Here is an 18760-nt window from a genome sequence, read left to right on the forward strand (position 1 = left end):
TTACAGTTTTAATTCGTATTCCCTGATTATTAACAAGGTTCAGCACATTTTCATATGCTTATTGATCATTTGGCTATTTTCTTCATGAGGGGCCTAGTCAAATCTCTTGCTGACTGTCTCAGATATTTTTTTCATTATCTACAGATGATGTAATTGTGTACATACAAACTACAAAAGAATACATAAACTATTAGAATTAAAAAATGAATTTAGCAATGTCATTGAAAATAAGATCAATATTAAAAATCAATCACCTCTTTTTATACTAGCAATAAAAAATTGGAAAATGACATTTAAAAATGATACCGATACCGTTGATGGGGCTTTACTGGTGGCACAGTGGTTAAGAATCCGCCTGCCAATGCAGGGGACACGGGTTTGAGCCCTGGTCTGGGAAGATCCCACATGCCATGGAGCAACTAAGCCCATGCACCACAACTACTGAGATTTTGTTCTAGAGCCCACGAGCCACAACTACTGAGCCCACCTGCCACAACTACTGAAGCCTGTGCACCTAGAGCCCATGCTCCACAGCAATAGAAACCACCACAATGAGAAGCCCACGCACTGCAACGAAGAGTAGCCCTGCTCGCCACAACTAGAGAAAGCCCGCATACAGCAACGAAGACCCAATGCAGCCATAAATAAATATTAAAAAATAAAATAAAAATGTTACCATTGACAATAACATAAAACGTCTACTACTGAGAAACTGTCATAGTCAGGAGGAGCCTAAGGAGACATAGTAATTAAAGGTAATGCAGCATATTCTAAATGACATCCCAGAACAGAAAAAGAACATTAGGTAAACACTAAGGAGATCTGAATAAAGTGTGGACTTTAATCATTTAAAAAACTAGCATTGACAGGGCAAGTTATCTTCACCTTGGGCCTCTAAGTACAAGTTTATAGATGAATTTTTGATTCAAATAAGATGGCCAGAAACCAATGAAAAATATAACTTTTTTTCTCTTACACTGAGGTTACAACTGAGGTTGTGTTTTTTTTTTTTCACCTTGACCATCAATGAGGATTAACCAACTTCTCCAACTTATTCTTTTTGTAAGTGAGCAACGGACATGTAAGCACGTGATGAGGCGGTGAGCATCAGTGAGAAGGGAAATCAAGAGTCTGCAATAGGAGACTGCCAAGGCCAGCCTTCTCCTGAAAGACACACATTCATTTAGTGAACAAATATTTATTTAGCAAACATTTCTTAACCACTTCATAAAGAATAAAAAAGCAAATATTACCATTTCATTGGACTTTTAAAAATGTCTCTCAGTAAAGTTTTGCTGCTGGCTTGATTATATATCTTGCACAATATTTCTGAGGTTTATTTCAACATATTTATGCTTTATTATTGTTGCAAGTATGAATGAAATGATTTTTTCATTACATTTTCTAATTTTTAATGGACTAATGTTTCGTTACATTTTCATACACACACACACACACACGAAAATAACTAATTCTGGTTTTCTATCCAGCCAACTTTGCAAACACTATGTCTAAATGTTTTTGGTTGCTTTTTCAAATTTTTAGATAAACAAATACATTGCCTGCAAGTAAAAAAATTAAAGGACTGAAAATCTCAAGTGTGATGACCATATGGAGCAACTGCTGTTTGGTGTGTAAATTTGTACAACTACTTAAAAAACATTATCAGCAAAGCTGAAAATATGCATGACCTATGACCCAGTAAGTCGACTCTTAGCACTTACCCTGGAAAAAAATCATGTAAATATGCATCAGGATATAAGTAAAGAATATTCATAGTAGCATTATTCATAATAGTCACAAACTAGAAACAGCCCAAATATTCCTTAAAATTGTATGGATAAATATGTTGTTATCTGTGCTTATAATAGGGGTGTTAATAACAGTGAAAAGTAAGAACCGCAAATGTCTGCACAAACAGGGATAAATCTCACAAACACAGTGGTGAGTGAAAGAAACTCAACTCCAAAGCATACATATTGCATTTATATAAAATTTAAAAATAGGCAAAAGTAGACTGTATTTTAGGGTAAAATTATAAAGAAAAGTGAAGAAGTGATTACCATAAAATTCAGGATAGTGGTCACCTGCAATGAGCAGGGTAGGAGTTACGTTCATGAAGGGGTGCACAGGATTGTGATCGGTGGTGAGGCTTCCAGAATGTTGCAAAATCTGACTGTTTTTATTGGTTGGTAGTTACATGAGTATTTGCTTTAATTATTCTAAAATTTGTGCTACTGTTCTGTGCACTTTTGTGCATGATTGTTATACTTAATAATAAGAGAGGTTAGTAAACAACAATCAAAACTGTGCACGTATACTTACTCTTATCTAAATCATTTAGCTGATAATCCTGAACAATAGCAACCACAAGAGTATAATGTTTTCCCATACTTCTTACTTGTCTAAATTATAATGAAAATAAGCAGAAATGGACAATAAGAAGAAGATGAACAGAAATTCAAACTCACTCTGGGCAGTAAGTATCCTTTCAATCTGGTATGATAAATGTATATGAGTGGCTCTCAAAGTGTGGTCTGAGGACCCCAGGGGTTCCCAGATACTCTTTCTGAAGTCTTCAAGATCATCCATTTTCCAACTGCACGTCTGTGTGAGACTGGATTTCCTTCAAAGACTTGAATCAGAGCGATGCATCACAACAGATTGAATGCAGTGCAGATATGAGAACCCAGCTGCCTTCTATTAAGCCAGGCGTTCAAGAGATTTGCAAAACTTTAAGACTTTTTTGTTAATTTTTTTTTATTTTGGAAACTGTAGTTATTTTTCATAAAAGTATGTTTTTATGTTAAGATATAATGGGTTTTTGTTATTTTTAAAAGAATAAATATTTAAAGCATTCTCAGTTTTAATTTCTAACATGGTAAATACCAATGAATATAACCTGCATAAATACAATCTCTTTGAGGTCTCAATAATTTTCAGAGTATCAGTGGGTCTTGAGACCAAAACATTTGCAAACTGCTGACGTTGATAATGTTTACAAGTACCTATTTGGGTGGTTAACTAAAGATGAGTATTATGGGTTTACAAGAACATTCATCTTTTTCTTTATTGGTTGTTGTATTCAAATCACAGGATAACAAATGTGACACTTTTTCCTGACCTTGGGTAGCAACCGTGGTGTGAAATTACATTTGGAGTAGTAAAGTCCATTAAAAAAGGCTGAGGCTGGGAGGTAACGAGGACACAGGAGAGGAGGAAGAGCTTGGTTCCAAAACAATACTCTCCACACTCATCAGTGGTAATCTTACCAAGAGTCCTAATTTCACCGGAGAAATTTTGCTCCGCGGCCTAGAGTTCCCGTGAAACTTAGGGACCACGATGGAGAAGTCCGTATCCAGCCTGAGGGAAGAGTCTGTCTTCCCAGTCTTCCACCTGCGGCCTCGCTCTCACCCTCACTGAGCACCCAAGGCTGATTCTGCCCAGGCTGGGGCTTCCCTGTATCCACAGCCAACAGCTGGTGACACACAGACCTCCACCTTCAGGCCTCCAACCTGGTGTGAAGAAGTTGAATATGCAGATAAGATCTAAGTGCCACTGGTTTCAGCCTCTTCTCTCTTCCCCTTTCTCACACCCTGGATGTCTTGTCACAGGCCTTTGACTAGACTCATTGCACAGTTTTTGTCCTGGTCACTTCAGCATGCAGCTGGGACTAGGCCACTTGGCTCGGGGCCCTGCCTAGTTCTAGCAAACTCCCCCAGCACGTGCACAACCAGAGGATCCTACACTCTGCACCCCCCGTCACCCTCAGAATGCTCCCATCAAAAGGTTCATGGCCCAGGAACACGCAGGAGCTGCCCATCCCGTGTCTCTCACTGTTTGCTGCCAGGACCCCGCTGCTGCTGGACACTCCAGATTGGCCCTCTCTGAACATGCCCCCATCTGCATCAAGCCTGGATTTACTTTTCCCTTCAAATACCAGGCCATTCTCTGAGCTGGACTTACTTAATTCTTACAATCACTCTCAGGGGTGGATTGAGCCAGGCCAGCCTAAGGTTGAGAAGAGAATTAAATGGGCAACACATTTCCAGCAGCTGCTGAACAAGCATCAGCTGCCTTCCCTCTGCTAACACGTGGGCACGTCTTACTGTATGTGTTGTGTGTGAGTTTCCTGTCTCTGAAGCAGTTTCTGAATCTTCTTTAAAGTGAAAGAGCGAAAGCAAAACCGTCTACATAGTCCAAACTTACAAGTAACTTTAGCTTTCTTTCATCTTCAGAGATTGCGTAATGAACCGAGGAATGCAAAAATAGCAACGAACTTGATGCAACAAGTGAAGGAAACTGAATGCAAGTTGCCAAACTGGATTTGGAGAATTGAGGTTGGGATTCCCATCTGACCTAGCTTCTTGGCTGAGTTGAGTGCACAGAGCAGAGGATTCCTCCGACTGCCTGCAAGATGCCTGCGTCATTCTGGTGGAAACTTTTAGCTCCTAAACTCAGGGGATAAACTTGAGTTTAAACTCAAAACTTTTAGCTCCTAAACTCAAGCAAGAAACCAGTGGAGGAAGGGGCGTCCTTGTAGACAGCTGGCGTGTGAGCCAAGTATGAATGCTTCTGTCTGGAACTCTGGGATATTTGTTGCAACGCACTTGGCCCAGTCATCCCAGTGAATGGCTATTTCTCCTCTCCCTTGTCCAGTGGTTGACCTGGCACTAAAATGCCTCCTGAACAGCTCTCTTGGAACTGCCTCATCTTCCTGACCACAGACCCAGAACATCAGGAACTAATCTTCTAACCAGGTTCAAATAGAAGAGCTAATAAGTAAGGAGCACTTAGTAACTGCCTGGTACCATTCTGAGCACCTTACATAAATTAAAGCAATTAATCCTCACCACAGTTTTATGAAGTGGTTTTATGATGATCTCAGTTTAACAGTTAAGGAAACTGGACCCAGTTCTCCCTCCCTCTGGTACGAAATTTAACAATAGCATCCTGGTCTCCAAGTTTCAGCAGGAGCATTCAAGGCCTGGTGTAACTTTCCCATCTCTCATTTCAAGATCCCTGGTAGGGAGGAAAACCTGGTCTTGCTCCTAGCCCTTATTTCTTTTTTATTTCTTATTTTCTAAAAATGTCCAATTTTGTCAACCCTTTGATTTAGCTCTTGCTTCCAAATGGCCTGCACAGTGTCTCTGGCCCTTTTCTCATTGTCCAGTTCTTTAAGTGTCTTTCTATATCCATCTATCAGTCCTAGAGTACCCATTCTTTGATAATGTCTCTCCATTTTACAATGTGGCTCCAGGCCTATGCGTTTGCCTTGCAAATACAGTGCTTCCCTTAGAACACTTATCATTCTGTTGTGTAACTGATAGCTAATTTTTGTCTCCTCCAGCAGATTAGACTTTTAAGTCTGAATTTCGTATGCCCAGTCATTAGCACAGCGCCCAGCCCATGGTAGGAATTTAAGTATTGTTGACTGAATAAATGCTATGCTAGGAATATGTGGTTTGATGAGCTTCTGACTATCAAATTGCAAGGGGTTGTCTCAGCACTGTTTGCTGAGGGTTCATTTCATAAGTTCTCCTGACAAGAATTCAAGCACCTCATATATTCCTGAGCACATTCCTAGGCAATGTAAACAAAGGGAGAAAAATAAAAATCAAAATAGAATACAGATTAGGATTGACATATATACACTAATACGTATAAAATAGATAACTAATAAGAACCTGCTGTATAAAAAATAAATAAAATAAAATTCAAAAAAGAAATAGAAAACAATTTATTTTGATAAAACTTAGATACTGTTTTAGACAAGTTTAGCTCCAGTGCATGAGGATCTTCTTAGACTCTTTTCAGCATGGTGTGCTGTCCAAAAGAAATAGAAATTCATTATCAAAAGTCTTTAAAGAACAATATAGGTCCTCACTGAAGTGTCTTGAAGAGAGAGCAAAATGGGAAATTATGTCATAAAACTATTCAGTAAAACATGTTTAGTTCCTATTTTAATAGGACATGGAAAAGATGGAAATTTGATCAATTCACTTTACAAGGCTATTATAACCTGGTTAACAAAATCAGAGGAGAAAATCATAGGACATTCATTATGGTCACCACTATATCCTGAGGGCAACATACAACCTGGCTTAGACGATGTTTATATTTACTTCTAACTAGAGTATCATAATGACTCTAACTAGTGTATCATATCATTTACATAATGATGTAAATGAATTGCACCATTCTTTAATCAGATTGCACATTCAGGTTCGGTGTTTCTTTTTTAAGAATAAACAAATATAAAAATTTTTCTATGGTGAAAATTTACTTAATGCACAAAGCAAAAAATAAATACACTAAATACAAAGAAAGTGTTTTTTCTCTTAACCACAATTTAAAGGTGCACATAATATTATACAAACAAAAAATAAGTTAAAACTTTATAAATAGTTAAATAAATAAATTTTTAAATAGATAAATAAATCATCTGTAAGGAACTAGTGCCTGCAGAGTTGAACATGATGTTGCTTAATATTCCTGAAAACATGTGACAGATTGATTCAATTCAGGGCATGATGAGAGCAGAAATGAGAGTCTTTGACATGGCAGCACAGGTGGAAGTGTGGTCTTGTTAGTCACTGAGAATCATTTTGGTGTTGAACCAGGTGTGTGTCATTCCTTCCTCCTGAGTCTTTCTTACAAGTTCGTTGATGAAGAGAAGGATCTCATGACTTCTGCTCTGACAATCTCCCAGGCACAAGGGCTGTACTTCTTCTCTTGCAGATAGACAGTGATTCTGTGGAAGTATTTCCTCACAGCCAGGATGGAGTCCTCCTTGAGCAGGGGAGTCCCTTCCAGCCCCGCCTCCTGCATCAGACAGGCTTGCAGGTCAGTGAGCTGCTGATAAAGTGCAGTGCAGAACTTGTCCAGGAGGGTCTCATCCCAAGCGGCAGCCGAGCCCTCTGTGCTGAAGAGCTGGAAGGTCTGCTGGATCATCTCATGGACGACAGCGATGGCTTGAGCCTTCTGGAACTGGTTGCCTCCAAACGCCTCCTGGGGGAATCCAAAGTCATTTCTGTCCTTCAGGCAGGAGAAGGGGGAGATTCTCCTCATCTGTCGCAGGAGCATCAGGGCCCTCGTGTTAGCCAGGCTGTGGGTCTGAGGCAGGTCGCAGCCCAGAGAGCAGTTGGAGTTGCAGCTGAGCAGCACCAGGGCCAGGAGTAAGGACACGGTTGGGGCCATCGGGGACCCTGCAGATGCTGCCGGCCTGGCTGAGGTGGGGACTCTGTGAACCCTGCTCTCTAGGTTCTCTGAAGACCTTCCTTCAGGCCTGGGTCTTAAATGGGAGTGAATTGGTTTCCATTTTCTGAATGTTCCCTCTTACTTTCTACTTCTGTTTTTGCTTTTCATTTTGCACTCTCCAGATAGGTTAGGGCAGTGTTTCTCAACCACTGTTTTTCATCCTTGCCTCCCCTTCTCCTGCCCACAGAACCTTTCTAGATATTTTTTTCCATATGGCCCCCCTATGAAATTTTGATACACAGATATACTGGGTACATCAATATGTACTCCATGCATACCTCTACTTTATAAATAGAAAAAGAAAGTGAAAAGTTTTTTCTTTTTATTCGATGCAGGGGTGAGTATGACAAAAAAAATTAGGCTAAAAATTAACTGTAAAAGCTACTGCAATTAATTTAACATTTTGGTTAAGTGTGCAGAATGACTTTTAATGTAATACATTTACTTAATAAATAGGAATGTATCAAATTACATATTCAAGAAAAATTTATACAAATACTTCATAAGAATACCAATGTATAGATATATTTAAAAATCTATCAAAACTGCTAAAACCATTGACAATTTAAATGATTTTCTTAACATTTATTTTTAAGTAATTCTTAGTTTTGATTCATATCATAAAATGATTTCTTACTTCGCTAGCTGCTAGATATTCCTCTAGATATTGTCAACAACTTTTTCTCTTTAGGACTAGACGTAATTATTGATCTCCTAGGTAACTTTTTTAGAATTAAATAATAAAATACAACCTATTTGTGCTTAATTCCCGATGCCCACATCACACTGAGGCTCAAACATAAGCAAAATCCACAAGACAGACAAGGACACCTCATAAGTAAGCAGAGGGCACCTCTCACATTATGACTTTGAGTTCAATCATATGATGGAGAGAAAGTCCTCTAATGAAACATCAAGCCACCATGGCTTGTAGCACTGATCCTGCATATTGTGTATCTTCCATGCACTCAATGTCAATGCCTCTCGTCTCATACACAAGAAAACCCAAAGAGAAAAATGAATACAAAGGATAGGGTTGGATAGGGTTGAGCTTTGGAGTGCCACCCACCATTGTAGTAGCTAAGATTTGTTCGCACCCCTAACAACTACTGTTTGCACCCGTGGGAGCGATCTGCTCCCAGATGATTTAGAAATCATCATCGATTTGAATCTTTCTCTGTATTTTTGCATTGAATTTCAGATTCCCCAAAGGACTGTCAGAGGTTCCAATCCAAGCCTATTCTTTTCAAACAAAAGAAAACCATCTTTGTAATTAATTGAGAACTGGATAAATATTGATTGGGATCATGGAAAGAATTCACTTTCAACTCTGATCATGAATTCTTTTATTTTGCAGTGGATGTTCTGTGGCCTCAGCCCTCTCTAATTCCGATCTTTCAATAAATAATAGGTATGTGACTATCTGTGGCAAATCAGCTCTGTAGCAACTGGACTCTGTCGTATTCTCTGTGGTATCCTCAGCACCAGGCCCAGTGTAATCACGCAACAGGTAATTTTTTTTTTTTTTTTTTTTTTTTTGCGGTACGTGGGCCTCTCACTGTTTTGGCCTCTCCCATTGCGGAGCACAGGCTCCGGACACGCAGGCTCAGCGGCCATGGCTCACGGGCCCAGCCGCTCTGCGGCATGAGGGATCTTCCCAGACCGGGGCACGAACCCGTGTCCCCTGCATCGGCAGGCGTACTCTCAACCACTGCGCCACCAGGGAAGCCCGAACAGGTACTTTTAACGAAAGCAGTTTCTCAGATGTTCTCCTCCCCCTGGAAGGCAGTTACGAAGGACCAAGCTATTTTCCTTTATCACGGTCGTATTTGCTGGGATTATAATAGACAGTGGCTGGTATTCCCACTCTACTCCTACTGGTATCAGTCATGCCTACTGAGTTTGTTGCTAAAACCACTAGGATTCTCTTTCCTTTAAGGAGCCTATGGCTCTGGGGATTCAAGTTGTAAGAGCAGCACAATTTTCAGCCGTTGCCCGGCACTCTATTAAACTCAGGAGGATGGCCTCGTCGCTAATTTGTCCTCTACTAGGTCATGACAGAAAATAACCAGCTTGATGTCACATACAGAGCCACGTATCTGAACTCAAACTCTCCCTGATTCACACAGGTCACAGCAACCAGACAATTAACCACGTTACTCTTCGGTGGGTCTTTACGGATGTGGCAATGACTACCTATATCCTGAGATTCTTTGGAGACTCCTCACAAAGACTGATGAATGATCCTTTTCCTCCTGTGTCTTCATTCCCTTTCAAGGGACGATGGGGTCCATTTCAGTTTGATTTCCAAATTTTGACACATAATAATTAAAGCATTACTGCAGGTTTGAAGTCAAGAGTTTTGATTGAGTCCTCGCTCTGCACTTTTGGCCTGGTAAATGGCTCATTCTTCTTTATTTACATGAATATATTCTCTCTTCTGGATGCCAAGACATGTAGCCTTCAATGCCCTTTGTGGTCTGAATGTTTCCGTCCCCACAAAATTCATATTTGGAAGTCCTAACCCCCAAAGTGATGGTATCAGGTGGCGGGCCCTTTGGGACTTGATTAGGGTGTGAAGATGGAGGCCTCACGATGGAATTAGTGCCCTTATCAACGAGGTCAGAGATAAATGCCTCCCTCTCCTGCTGTATGATGATACAAGGAGAATTCTGCAGTGTGAGACCTGAAGCAGGCTTTCACCAGAACTGGACCGTTTCTGTATTGTAAATAAGTTCATTTGTATCCTTTTTTTTAGATTCCACATATAAATGATATCTCTCTTTCTCTGTGGGTCAGATTGTTTTTTAATGAAGTGTGTGCAAGCAAGAACATTAGTTGTTCCCCTCCACCCCACCCAGAACTTCATTAGGACAAATAGTGTAAAGATGAAAAGTGGTCTTATGCACTGAGCTTGTCTCCTCGTCTATTAATCATCCAATAATTTCCCAACTTCTTTGCAGTGAGATTTCCACGAGGATAAATCCAGGCCATGTAATGTGAGCAGAAGGGCTCTTGCCCTGTATAGTCCTGGCCCTTGAAAACGTCCCATGTATGCACCAGACTTTTTCCCTTTACCACTGAGTGGAATAGACTCAAATACTGCAGAAAAATTTGCAGTCACCTGTTGATGATGGAAAAATCCACAAAACAGGGGGTACCCATGTCCCCGACTCACTCTTTGGAGAGCAACTTAGAACATCCATCTGATCAGGAATGCCTGCCTTGTGTTCTTATACCAGGGAAAGATAAGATTCTATTATGATCAAATTCCTGACAGCATTCTCTTTACCCGTTACAGCAGTCAGCATTAAGTTAACTGACAAATATCTTTAAGACCACACTATCCAAAAAACCTTTCTATACTTCATGTGTTGAAAATAGCAAATACCTCTCCCAAAACTTAAAGTGATCTTTTAAATTACGTTATAAAATTATTTATACAAGAAAAGAGATTGTGTTCTGTCAAAACCTTTTTTAAAATCATGATTTTCTTTTCAGACATTTTTTCAGCCTGTGAGGAAACACAAGTCGAGATTGCTTTGGACTTGAACACTAATGTAATTGAATGAGAAGTGTCACGAGTATAAAAAATATTCTGTATTTGTTGACATTTCTTTGAGGATTCTTACATAAGGGAAAGGCACCTTTTAATTTCCACTCTGACAACCTCCCAGGCACAGGGGCTGTATTCCTTTGCCTTCAGATAGACATGGATTCCATGGAAATACTCCCGGGCAGCACGTCCCAAATCTCGACAATCCAGATTGTCTTTTTTCATCTGCTCCAGTCGGTGCAGCCTCAGATGAAGGCTAGAGAGAAGTTTATCGAGGAGGGTGTTGTTCCAGGCAGCACGGCTGTCCTCTGTGGTGAAGAGGTTGAAGATCTGCTGGAGCATCAGATGGTGGTGACAGGTGCCTTGAGTCACCTGGATTGGGGTGATATTCTCTCTTTTCCAAGGAAATTTGAAGTCGGTTCTGTCCTTTAGGCACCACTGAGAGGGGATTCTTTGCAACTGTTCCAAATGTTGGAAGACGTCCTTGTTTTCCTGGCTATGGCTTCTAGGCAAGTTCCAGCCAAGAGAGTAAGCAGGGATAGAGCAGAGCAGCACTCCTGCCACTAGCAAATAGATCTGGGCCATTAAGAAAGGGTGATTCACTGGACGGCCGCCAGGAGAGGCGTGGGCACCGCCAAACAATGAGTGGGAAGCTTCCTTCCCTGGAACTGTGGACAGCGTCCTTCCCTAGGTGGCCGGTAGAGGGCGCAGGGTTTGTTTGGGAAACGCCGACTGTTGAGTTTGCCGTCTGCAGCTGTCTCCTGCAGCTCGAGAGACAGGGCGAAAAGTAGTCCCTGAGGCTGCTTTAATAATCAGCATACGCGAAACACCTTGGTTTTCTCGGTGCTGAGCGTTGAAGAGGAAGCCTTGTCGCGGCCTCGCCAGAGACATTTTTGTGTGGCTGGGAACAAGAACCGTGCATTTTCAGGCTTCCCCTGAGTTTTGCGCTTTATTTTCTCACAGAAACTTGAGCGAGGCAATTTTTGGGAAAGAAGCCTTTTTCTGAGCGGTCTGAGGTGGGAAATCAGAGCGATTCCCAGCCGCAGAGAAAGGGGAGCCGATTTTTTAGATTCGGGCTGGTTTCTGGCGCGAGACAGCGAAGGCCCAGAGAAAGGGGAAGGCGGCGGCGGCGATGGGACGACAGGACGGTGTTGGGGACGCCCTGAGGGGTGAGTCGGCGCGCGGCCACCACCGGGGCCGAGGACGCGGGAGCTGAGCGCCCCTGTAGATTCTCTGGGACTTCATGGAGTCTTTCAAGGATACAGCGTTAAAGTGAGGGAGAAAGTATTGAATATCTGAAAAGTAGGAATATTAAAAAAAACTCACAGCCTTTTATTTTTTACATTTTAAAATTAATTTTATATTTAACTTAATTCATATCATATTTAAATTAAATATTTTAAATGTTTGATATTTTTATAAATTTATGTTAAAATATTTTCAATATTAAGCATAGAATATTAAAATATATTTTCATATTAAAATATAGCATTTTATTAAACTTTATTTAAACTATATTGTCTTTCTACTAAAGTAAGTATTTAATATAATTATTTGTTTATTTATTTTAGGCTGGGTTTATTTATTTTAGGCTGGGTTCAGTCTTCATTGCGGTGTGCAGGCTTCTCATTGTGGTGGCTTCTCTTGTTGAGGAGCACAGGCTCTAGGTGCGCAGGCTTCAGTGGTCGTGGCTCGCGGGTTCCAGAGCACAGGCTCAGTAGTAGCAGCACATGGACTTGGTTGCTCCACGGCATGTGGGATCTTCCTAGACCAGGGCTCGAACCCGTGTCCCCTGAGTTGGCAGGCAGATTCTTAACCACTGCGCCACCGGCGAAGCCCCAAGTATTTAGTTTTACTTTTCTATCTTTAATGGAAGCCAACTCATTAATATTGTCAAGATTACTTTTTTGCTTGTTTTTAATTGAGGGAATTACCATGTTTGACAATTTCTAATGACCCCGTGATAGTCTTAACTGATTTTTAACTCATGTTCCTGAAATGTCTTTCCCAGGACCTCACCTTGACTATAAGGTTAGAAAGAAGAGTTGGTGTGTACAAGCAATTGAGGACGTTTAGCAGGTCAGACTTTTTCATTTTTCTTTAGTAGGAATTTTATACACTAAGTGGAATTTGCCCAGATTTCATTTACATCATGAAGGCTTACTTAGTAAGACTGTCAGGGCCATGCAAATGGAGGTCAGCTTCATTTCTTTACTTAAAATTTTTATATTTTGTTCCTCGTGCATATTTTGGTATTAATTTTCATTTTAAAATGTTGCATTAAAACATCCTTTATCTTGATGACGTAGATTTGGTGCTTTCTTACCATTCGTGCTTAAGAGAAGTACTAGCTTAACGTTGCCCTAATGCTAACCCAGGAAATAGCTTTTGAATTAGAGTATTGTGCTGTTCCATGGCTGAAAATCTAGGAATGCTTTAATTCTCATCATCTCTCCCCCATATATATATTTCTTACCATTTTCCTGGTCTCTACAACATTATTTTAATGTCTTTTTTTAAAGGAAGAAAAAACCCTTTTGACTGCCTTCATCTGATTTTCTCAACTCACACCCCCTTGGCTATGGTAACCACAAATCTGATCTTTTTCTCTGAGGTTATGTGTTTGTTTTTAAAGTATAATTTAATCTGTGTCTTAAAAATTAACACCAGAGGTGGTCTGAAACAAAATAAGGTGAGGAAAAGGACTATTTATCTCATTTATACTAGTCACAGAGCAGGCTTTTTTTTTTTTCTTGTGGGGAGGAGGTCAAAACACTTTCTTAGATGCTGCAAAGAGCCTCAGGTGCCGTAGGATTTCTCTCCTTAATGTACGGGGCAACGCTCTAAGGGTGGAGACTAGATCTCTACTCCTTCGCAGGCCTACAGGCAATCCCTCTCCTAGAGTTTGCATTTGGGGGCCTCAACATGCAGACCCCTGAGTGTTAAGGAACCTGTAGTCAGAGCTTCTCTTGGCTGGGCTGAGGGTGGACTCTAGAGGTTTCCATTTGTTATATTAATACAAAAGCCTTCTATCATTCACTCTGTTCAAATTCTCAGCCTGTACTTTGCAAACTTTATTTTATTTGATCTCGGCAATGTCTTGTGTGACCACAACTAACGGTGTCTCCATTTTTTAAAAGATGAAATGAAAATCTGATGTCATTTAAATTCAGGAGCCCCAGATTTTTGTCAGAGTGGAGCCTTCTGCTGCTCCCAGGCCCTCCTCTTCATCAGCTCTGAGCACTGGCCCTCAGCTGCACTGAGCCCGTGGTGCTTCCTTCATCCTAATCCTGCCTCTAAAGTCTGTCCTCCCTGCTCCCTGGAGGGCAGTCACCATCCCTGCCTCACTTTCCTGGAATCCACATTGCCAAGCGCATTGTCACATATATACGCAGTCAGAACATTTCTGGTGACGGAATGAAGAGAACTGCATGAATTCACCCTTGCTGTTCATTTTTATGTCACCATTATCTGTAAACTTTCAGAAAATGTGAGCTATGGTCCTGTAAGGAAATGTGGAAGAATTTAAATCTGATGTATGAGTCCCTTTAGAGGAGAATGCAGAGAGGTGAGGCTAGTTGTATTTTGGTGCAATTTAAGAAGTGGCAAAACAGAGTACAGGGTCAAACCTCTAAGTATTCGTATTAGAACTGAAAAAGAGATATATTGAGACTCAGGTTTTTATTTCAACCTTGGGTCTCATTTAGATGAATACATCCTATTGGATTGATACTCTTTCATGTTCCAGGAATGTGTTTAATTTCCAGTGTAATAAAAGAATTGAAGTTGTGACATTCTATGTTGCCCATAAATGGCTTATTTAAGAATCTCCTTTGCAGGCAGGTACCCACAGCAGCTGGATACAGGCTCCCACAGCCAGACACCTGCATCACCAGGCTCACCGGGGCCTGCCACCCTCCTCACTGAGGACACCCAGGATGATGTTCTCCAGCCCTGTCTGCACCCTTAGCTGTCACCTGGCCCAGAACCACAGGCTGCCAAAGCAGGAGACCCTCACAGTCCTGCCCCTAACAGGGAGAATCTTCTTTGTTTTCCTGCCTGAAGGACAAGGAGGTTTTCAGGTCCCATCAGCACCAGCTGGCTGACAGCCAGTTCCCAAACGCTCAGGCCGCCTCATTCTCCATGAGACGATACAGCACTTCTCCATCGTCTTCAGCACAAAGAGCTGAAATTCCTCAGTGGGCTTGATCAACAGTGGGCAGATCTGGAGACTAGTTTGGTGCAGGAGATGGAGAGGAAAAGACCCTGCTGGGCAATGAGGACTCCAGGCTGACTTTGAAGAACTTCCAAAGGACCAGGCTCGATCTGAAAAGAAAGTCCACAGCTGCTGTGCCCAGGACAATATGAGAGTGGAAGTTAAGGCGTGAAAATCAGAGTGTGCTTTCCCTGTATGTTCAACCTCAGAGAACCCAGGAGTGGGAAAAGGAGACCTGGACCCAATCTTCTACAATGGAGTCTTCTCTGCTTAGAGGTGGCCTCTAGTGCGTCCATATTCACTCAGTTCAATGACTTTTCTTCTGATTCAGTTGTAAATGCATCGAGTCTTCTCAGCACATTGTTTTTCAACAGTAAGTGGAACAATACTTTGGAATGGGGAGAAAATTTATTTTTAATTTGTAATAATTAGAATTTATTTCTCTATGATGATTGTTATATTTACCAAATTTATTCTTCATATTATGATATGGTCAGCTTTGTGTCTTGTTTTCCTTTGCTTTGGGGGTGCAAAAGGTGTATTTTAAGTGTTAGGTTTAACTCATATCTTAAAGAAAATCAGAGTGTCCTTAAACCTTTAATCTGCCTTAAAATCCAACAGGAACATAAATCGTTTTATTCATTTCATTGGTTCTTAAAATATTTTGAAGTATCTCTGCTTTCAGGATTTTACTTGTGTTTTTTAATATATTGGTAGATAAAACAAAGATATTACTTTCTTAATGGAGCACTCTGTCAGAGAAGACAGGCCTTAAAGAGTAAAAAATTCGCTTGAAACCCTTTCTAGGTTATGAGGGAGATGCACAAGGCATTATGACAGGTTATAGCAGCTGGACCTATTCTCTTTTACTTGTTTTTTCTTGGGAAAGCATGTCTAATGGTTGCTGATTCAGTTTCAGCAGTTGCATGATCAGTAAACTGTGGAATACATTATAGAATCATGGAATTTAAACTTCAACAAAGAAGTGTGACTATCCCTTGTATTGTTGGCACTGTGGTGGGTGCCAGGTACAATGAAAATAGTAGACACATTGCCCGCTGTCACAGAGCTTGCAGTCTGGTGGGGATATGGGTAACTACGTGTTCAATGAAAGGAATGCTAATGCTCTGACAGGGAAAGTACAGGTTCTTGGGAGTATGTGGGCTTTCATGGATCAGGGAAAGCATCTGCAAGAGCAGTTGGTAAGCTGGCATCCCAGGGGTCTGCAGGAGTTTGCCAGGTAATTACATGCTGGTCAAGTTTGGCCATGTGTGGAGATTATCTAGGGTAGCAGGTAAATATGAGGGTTTGGAGCTAATGACATTTGTTTGGAGATGTGACCCTGGGTAAAGACATGCATATGGAAGTCAACAGTCATAGAGAGGACGTTTGGAACTATTTGGGAGGTTGAGACTATATGTGCAGAGAGGATGAAGTGTGGGACTAGCATAGATCTTTGAGGAACACCAATTCCCTAAGATGAGAGTGTGGAGTCAACAAAGGAAGGAGAGAAGGAGGGGCAGAAAAGCAGAGGACGGTGGTGACAGGGAGAGCAGATGAGCGTCAGACTTTAAAATGGCGGGTATAATAAGAAGTATCTGATGCTTCGGACATGTCAGCCAAGGCTGCTTCACGTTGATCTCTAACCTCAGTAAATTGTAGCTTATTGGCAATATCTTATGACCTAGTAAGTATCTTAAGAAATTAATCTCAATTTTCAAGATATTTTTTCCTCTCATTTGTTTTAAGCAAGGGTCTTAGAAGACCCTTAAGGCTTCATAGATAAAGCATTCAGCTTTATATATATAATCAGGGTTTTTCCTTGGAGAGTTTTATTCACTACTTCAAAATGTCATTTTATATGGATAAATTGCATAAAAATTTGTAATCTGCATCAAAACGCTTTTAATTTCAGCATGATGTAAATTTAAATTTAATATATTACTTTCTACTTAATATTGATAAATATCTTCTGTGCCAATGCACTGACTGCATTTTGTTTTGATGCCCACTAGAGATCCATGGGTATTTGCAATCTAGTGTTTGGTACATCTGTGAGAATATTGCATTTGCTAGTAGAATTTAAAAAAAATGTGTTTGTATGCTTTGCACAGTACTTAAAAAGATGATCCTATTTTAATTCACAGAGGTAGAATTTTTGCATAACAAAATTATGAGCTCAGTAAGGCACAAATATGGCATTATATCAATATCTTCTGGGGACTTCCCTGGCGGTCCAGTGGTTAAGACTTCTCCTTCCAATGCAGGGGGCGTGAGTTCGATCTCTCATTGGGGAGCTAAAATCCCACATGCCTCAGGGCCAAAATACCAAAACATGAAAAAAAAAAACACAAGCAATATTGTAACAAATTCAAGAAAGACTTTAAAAATGGTCCACATCAAAAAAAAATCTTAAAAAAATATGTATCTTTTGAGTGGACATGAAATAATGGCTTTTACTCCTTTGTGCATACCTGTCACAATAACAACTATCATTGCTATGTTTAATATGTCCCTGGTGCTTAAAATAATCTGCTCACTTAAGATAAGTTTATGACTTGTTATATTCTCATGATATAGAGCATATAACATGCGATGGTATGTTGAATGGAATATAGTAGTCTCATTATCCCTATTCTAAAGCTGAGAAAACTGTACTGTAGGAAAAAGAAAACAATTGCCCTAAATCATGCATGAAGCCGAAGGAAGATAAGGGGATGCCGAGCTAACAAATTTACTGGTCACCTGAGAAGACAAGAGTAACCCCCAAGAGAAGATGCAGCAAGACTGTCATTTTCAAACACTTTTACTGACACAACTATGTTCAGCTTATTACACTTATCGCTTTTATTAACAACTCTGAGGACCAATGATGTCCCTAACAGTGTGCAGGTTACTGGGTGGGAATAAGAAGTGTAGCTGGAGAGTGAGCTGAGTGCTACGGTACCTGATGTAGATGGAGATCTCTTTCCTAAGCCTGATAAGACTATGCAGTTCCACTCCCAGGTTTGCTACTGCGGCGAGCCGTTTCCGACCAGCAGAATAACGAGCCGCCACACGCAAGATTCTTCTCGTATCACACTTTATTGGAGCACAGCTTGGTTGAAGAAAGATGGAAGGAAGACCCCGCAATCCTATAGCAGTCTGCTTATATAGGGATTAAGAACATGTGTCGCTCTGTGATTGGCTTTCGCCGATGGTGCGATTTGTGAGCCAGCATCGGATAGGTCGCTACTTTAAAACCTCATTAGTATACTTAGCGCAAGCGCAGTGGCCACAGGAAGGATGACTCAGCTTATTTCAGCTTCCTGCCGCGTAGCAGTTAGCTGACCGCGCCCTACATCTCCCCCTTTTTTATTTATTAGAACACCAAGCAGAATGTAGCCCGTATAAGTGTTCACCTCATGATGTGCTCACTGTTCGAGGGCAGTTTTCCGTTGGCATGTTTGAGACACCTTCCTGCGTGCAATGCCAACAAGGGCTGCAGGGTGCAAAGGCTGACTCAGAATAATGGCTGATTCCCTATAGAGGTGCAATGGCAACAAGGCCTCTCTGTGCAAGGGCAATCAGGACAATGGCTGACTCCCTATAGAGGTGCGATGGCGACAAGGCCTCTCTGTGCAAGGGCAATCAGGACAATGAATGACTCCCTATAGAGGTGCAATGGCGACAAGGCCTCTCTGTGCAAGGGCAATCAGTACAATGGATGACTCCCTATAGAGGTGCAA

At 41.0% G+C, this 18760-nt stretch overlaps 2 protein-coding genes and 1 long non-coding RNA gene across 15 annotated transcripts in view; 1 reads left to right on the forward strand and 2 right to left on the reverse strand.

Moving 5' to 3' along the window:
• Window positions 1-6654: 6654 nt before the first annotated feature.
• Window positions 6655-7290, reverse strand: LOC132427375 (interferon alpha-1-like). Its single transcript, XM_060014809.1, has one exon. The coding sequence runs from the start codon at window positions 7198-7200 to the stop codon at window positions 6655-6657; it is 546 nt and encodes a 181-aa protein (XP_059870792.1). The 5' UTR covers window positions 7201-7290.
• A 3070-nt stretch (window positions 7291-10360) lies between these two features.
• Window positions 10361-11401, reverse strand: LOC132426675 (interferon alpha-13-like). Its single transcript, XM_060013473.1, has one exon. It carries the CDS (start codon window positions 11399-11401, stop codon window positions 10889-10891), a length of 513 nt encoding a protein of 170 aa, XP_059869456.1. The 3' UTR covers window positions 10361-10888.
• A 128-nt stretch (window positions 11402-11529) lies between these two features.
• Window positions 11530-18760, forward strand: part of LOC132427388 (uncharacterized) — a 106838-nt gene continuing 99607 nt past the window's right edge. For 8 of the 13 annotated variants that reach the window (XR_009519887.1, XR_009519888.1, XR_009519890.1 and 5 more), the window contains exons 1-4: window positions 11530-11985; window positions 12828-12895; window positions 13339-13400; window positions 14656-15405. This is a non-coding gene — a long non-coding RNA (uncharacterized lncRNA). Of the gene's footprint in view, window positions 12089-12411; window positions 12484-12827; window positions 12896-13338; window positions 13401-14655; window positions 15406-18760 lie in introns of those variants that run through there. The other 5 variants (XR_009519892.1, XR_009519893.1, XR_009519894.1 and 2 more) reach the window with 5 other exon arrangements.

The sequence above is a fragment of the Delphinus delphis genome, chromosome 6 (assembly GCF_949987515.2).
Source record: "Delphinus delphis chromosome 6, mDelDel1.2, whole genome shotgun sequence".
Classification (NCBI taxonomy): Eukaryota; Metazoa; Chordata; class Mammalia; order Artiodactyla; family Delphinidae; genus Delphinus; species Delphinus delphis.

Coding starts and splice junctions, on each gene's coding strand:
- LOC132427375 (XM_060014809.1), bottom strand. CDS start 7,200: ATGGCCCCAACCGTGTCCTTACTCCTGGCCCTGGTGCTGCTCAGCTGC.
- LOC132426675 (XM_060013473.1), bottom strand. CDS start 11,401: ATGGCCCAGATCTATTTGCTAGTGGCAGGAGTGCTGCTCTGCTCTATC.